At 38.5% G+C, this 5,140-nt stretch overlaps 1 protein-coding gene across 2 annotated transcripts in view; it reads left to right on the top strand.

Moving 5' to 3' along the window:
• The window catches only part of LOC110451367 (farnesyl pyrophosphate synthase-like), a 30,148-nt gene extending 25,385 nt beyond the window's left edge, over nt 1-4,763 (top strand). For both annotated transcript variants that reach the window (XM_021499337.1, XM_021499336.1), the window contains 2 exons: nt 840-974; nt 2,682-4,763. In XM_021499337.1, coding sequence (XP_021355012.1) covers nt 840-974; nt 2,682-2,882 — 336 coding nt within the window. In that variant the 3' untranslated portion in view covers nt 2,883-4,763. The remainder of the gene's footprint in view (nt 1-839; nt 975-2,681) is intronic.
• The last annotated feature ends 377 nt before the right edge of the window (nt 4,764-5,140 follow it).

Raw genomic sequence — 5,140 nt, 5'->3', positions numbered from 1 at the left:
CCATCTGACTGTGAGAGGGGTTCACAGTAATCACCACCATCTGACTGTGAGAGGGGTTCACAGTAATCACCACCATCTGACTGTGAGAAGTATCTAGTGTATACACCTCTGCCATAACACACAGTAATCACCGCCATCTGACTGTGAGAGGGGTTCACAGTAATCACCACCATCTGACTGTGAGAGGGGTTCACAGTAATCACCGCCATCTGACCGTGAGAGGGGTTCACAGTAATCACTGCCATCTGACCGTGAGAGGGGTTCACAGTAATCACTGCCATCAATGAGTCAGGCGTTTATACTGTTACCGTACAATACCAGCCATATACAGCAATATATGCAGCCTGACCCTTACTTTATGATACATATGACTGATATATGACAATCTTATGTGGAGCAGGAACAAATACTTACACCTAACACTCTATTTATATGAATTTCTAAATATAAACAATGATACCACGCATCTCGACGTGCGTACACACATCACACGACGTCACCTATATACAAAGGTAAACAAACATTGCTGTTTATCTACACAGCATTACATAGCGTCATACTAACACATCAGAGGAACAGTGTCTATATATAAACTTGTTCCTGGGTTTAGGGTACTCACCGCGAGCTGCAGTTTGTGTGTTTGTTAACTGATCCAATACCATGAAGTTTATGTAATAACTTTGTGTTGTCATCGATGTTATTGTCCTTTGCTCCCGCGTGACTCTCGCTTAAAGTTATATACAAGCAGAGCGTGTGAAACACAAAAACTGTACAGTTCTATAGTGATATGTAACAGTCACACATTGACAGGTAAGATGGCCCTGATTTATGTGTTACAGGATGACTACCTGGATTGTTATGGTGATCCAGAGGTCATAGGTAAAATTGGGACTGATATCCAGGACAACAAATGTAGCTGGTTAATTGTACAGGCTCTTGCCAAGGTTGCACCAGAGCAACGACAGATCTTACAGGTAAGATACATACCTACACAGTAATGACAGAACTTACAGGTAAGATATATACCTACACAGAAATGACAGAACTTACAGGTAAGATACATACCTACAGAGCAACGACAGATCTAACAGGTAAGATACATACCTACACAGTAATGACAGAACTTACAGGTAAGATATATACCTACACAGAAATGACAGAACTTACAGGAAAGATACATACCTACAGAGCAACGACAGCTCTAACAGGTAAGATACATACCTACACAATAATGACATTACTTATAGGTAAGATACATACCTACACAATAGTGCCATTACTTACAGGTAAAATACATACCTACACAGTAATGACATTACTAACAGGTAAGATACATACCTACACAGTAAAGACATTACTTACAGGTAAGATACATACCTACACAGAAATGACAGAACTTGCAGGTAAGATACATACCTACAGAGCAACGACAGATCTAACAGGTAAGATACATCCCTACACAGTAATGACAGAACTTACAGGTAAGATATATACCTACACAGTAATGACATTACTTATAGGTAAGATACATACCTACACAATAATGAAATTACTTAAAGGTAAGATACATACCTACACAGTAATGATATTACTTACAGGTAAGATACATACCTACACAGAAATGACAAAACTTACAGGTAAGATACATACCTACACAATAATGACATTACTTATAGGAAAGATACATACCTACACAATAATGACATTACTTATAGGTAAGATACATACCTACACAATAATGACATTACTTACAGGTAAAATACATACCTACACAGTAATGACATTACTTACAGGTAAGATACATACCTACACAGTAATGACAGATTTTATAGGTAAGATACATACCTACAGAGTAACGACAGATCTTACAGTTAAGATACATACATACCTACACAATAATGAGATTACTTATAGGTAAGATACATACCTACACAATAATGACATTACATACAGGTAAAATACATACCTACACAGCAATGACATTACTTACAGGTAAGATACATGCCTACACAATAATGACATTACTTATAGGCAAGATACATACCTACACAATAATGACATAACTTACAGGTAAAATACATACCTACACAGCAATGACATTACTTACAGGTAAGATACATGCCTACACAATAATGACATTACTTATAGGAAAGATACATACCTACACAATAATGACATTACATACAGGTAAAATACATACCTACACAGGAATGACATTACTTACAGGTAAGATACATACCTACACAGTAATGACAGATTTTATAGGTAAGATACATACCTACAGAGTAACGACAGATCTTACAGGTAAGATACATACATACCTACTCAATAATGAGATTACTTACAGGTAAGATACATACCTGCACAGATATTACATTTGATTACAGTGAAGAAATAAAGACCGATTTTACAGGTAAATATGTACATACTCAATGGAAAAATCTTACAAATTAAATCATCTGCACTTACACAACAACCTATCTTTGATAGGTGTCAGCATTGTCTTTTCTAGGTTTTTTAATTACTATATCATATTGTTAAGTTTGTGGAAACACCAGTTTACCAAAAGTGCACACTTACAAAATTGAAACAGAAAAATGGAGAAAACTTATCTTACTTATACCTAAGTATATTCATGGAGTAATTGTATAAATTATTTGTATTGTTGGACTCGTGACCAGGAGAACTATGGACAGCCAGAGGAAGACAAAGTGTTGAAGGTGAAGGCAGTGTACAAAGACTTAGACTTGGAACAGTTATACCGGGACTATGAGGAGGAGAGTTACAGACAGCTCCTTAAGGACATCCAGTCATTCCAGGGCCAGCTCCCTAAGGAGGTGTTTACAGACTTTGCCAGTAAAATCTATAAACGACAGAAGTGAAATATCATTCTCTCCCAGCTAGATAATCTCTGTGCAATACTGATTGAGGATAACATCTATATAATGGACAAGTTTGTGGAATCGAGTCGGGCATCCTTAAGAACTCCAGATAAATATGTTAGTATGATATTTGGTGGTATGTAATTTGTCTGATATATAAGTTCTTTCTACTGATGTCAGTCTATGGAGTTCTGCTATCTTTGCAAGAAAAACTGAAATAAATGGATGATCTGGAAAACAAACTTCAGTGTTGAGCTTAATACTCAATGTAAAAAGTGGCACTTCTGTAGTACAGTCATTTTTGTGTGTGACTTTGAAGTGTTATCGTTTTCTTGTCTACAGTCTTGATAACAGCAAATAACAAGAGGGTAATGGCATTATCAAATTGCTCCTACAGATATATAATGTGTGTGACATTATGTTAGTTATAGGTAGGGTGTATCACTGGTAAATGTATCCATGCATTTTTAAGACATTTTGAGATTAAATGGTCATATATCTTCATAGTTTGCTTAAAGTTTGATTTAAACAACATTCCAGGGTAGGATGAGCTACACTGTGTAACAGCCAAGGAATAACAGGTGAAAATACTGCCTTACTGACAAGCTAGCTTATCCAGTGACATGCTTACCTGTTCAGCAGTGTTGAGCTTGGTCAGGCTGGGTGGGTTACATGCTCACTTGTTCAGCAATGTCAAGCTTGGTCAGGCTGGATGGGTGAGATGCTCACTTGTTCAGCAATGTTGAGCTTGGTCAGTGGCTGGATGGGTGACATGCTCACTTGTTCACAATGTTGAGCTTGGTCAGTGGCTGGATGGGTGAGATGCTCACTTGTTCAGCGATGTCCATCTTGGTCAGTGGCTGGATGGGTGAGATGCTCCCTTGTTCAGCAATGTTGAGCTTGGTCAGTGGCTGGGTGGGTGACATGCTCACTTGTTCACAATGTTGAGCTTGGTCAGTGGCTGGATGGGGGACATGCTCAGTTGTTCAGCAATGTTGAGCTTGGTCAGTGGCTGGATGGGGGACATGCTCACTTGTTCAGCAATGTTAAGCTTGGTCAGGCTGGATGGGTGAGATGCTCAGTTGTTCAGCAATCTTGAGCTTGGTCAGTGGCTGGATGGGTGAGATGCTCAGTTGTTCAGCAATGTTGAGCTTGGTCAGGGGCTGGATGGGTGACATGCTCACTTGTTCAGCAATGTCAATCTTGGTCAGGCTGGATGGGTGACATGCTCCATTGTTCAGCAATGTCAAGCTTGGTCAGGCTGTATGGGTGACATGCTCACTTGTTCAGCAATGTCAATCTTGGTCAGGCTGGATGGGTGACATGCTCCATTGTTCAGCAATGTCAAGCTTGGTCAGGCTGGATGGGTGACAGGCTCACTTGTTCAGCAATGTCAAGCTTGGTCTGGCTGGATGGGTGACATGCTCACTTGTTCAGCATTGTCAAGCTTGTTCAGGCTGGATGGGTGACATGCTCACTTCTTCAGCAATGTCAAGCTTGGTCAGGCTGGATGGGTGACATGCTCACTTGTATTGATATCATAGAGTCAAACATGTTTAAGAGTAGCTTTAGTTATCAGATGGTCATCTTTTTTCTTTTTATCTATGACTTACAGGTGTATTGTAAAATATTTGAACAATTTTTGTAATGAAACACTTTATTGGTCACTTATTTAAATTGTACTTCATTGTCATTCATTGAAGAAACTTTTGAATTGGAATCATCAAGCTTTATTTCTGGAAAACATGTTTTAACAGAATATTAGCCAAAATTCTGATATGTTGAATTGTCACCTTATGTTGGTATGGAAATATTTTGTTTTTTATTTTCCTTGTATTTTTTACTATATTTTTTTTTATACATGTACCATAAAATATTTCATATTTATTTTTAGCTCACCTGGCACGTCCGTCGTCCGTCCTTCCGTCCGTCCGTCGTCCGTCCGTCGTCCGGCGTCAATATTTTACTTTAAACGACTTCTTCTTAATAACCGAAAGGCCTAGGGTGTCAATATTTGGCCAGAAGCAAACTTGGATGAAGGGCTACAAAGTTTGTTCAAATAAATGACCTTCACCTATTTTCAAGGTCACAGGGGTCAAATATGTCAAAAACTTTAAACATCTTCTTCTCAATAACCAAAATGCCCAGGGAGATGATATTTGGCCAGTAGCATGCTTGGGTGAAGGGCTACCAAGTTTGTTCAAATGAATGACCTTCAATTATATTCAAGGTCACAGGGGTCAATTGTATTAAAAAAC

This window comes from Mizuhopecten yessoensis, unplaced genomic scaffold (genome assembly GCF_002113885.1).
Source record: "Mizuhopecten yessoensis strain PY_sf001 unplaced genomic scaffold, ASM211388v2 scaffold5971, whole genome shotgun sequence".
Classification (NCBI taxonomy): domain Eukaryota; kingdom Metazoa; phylum Mollusca; class Bivalvia; order Pectinida; family Pectinidae; genus Mizuhopecten; species Mizuhopecten yessoensis.
This window is presented reverse-complemented; position numbering and strand designations above follow the sequence as displayed.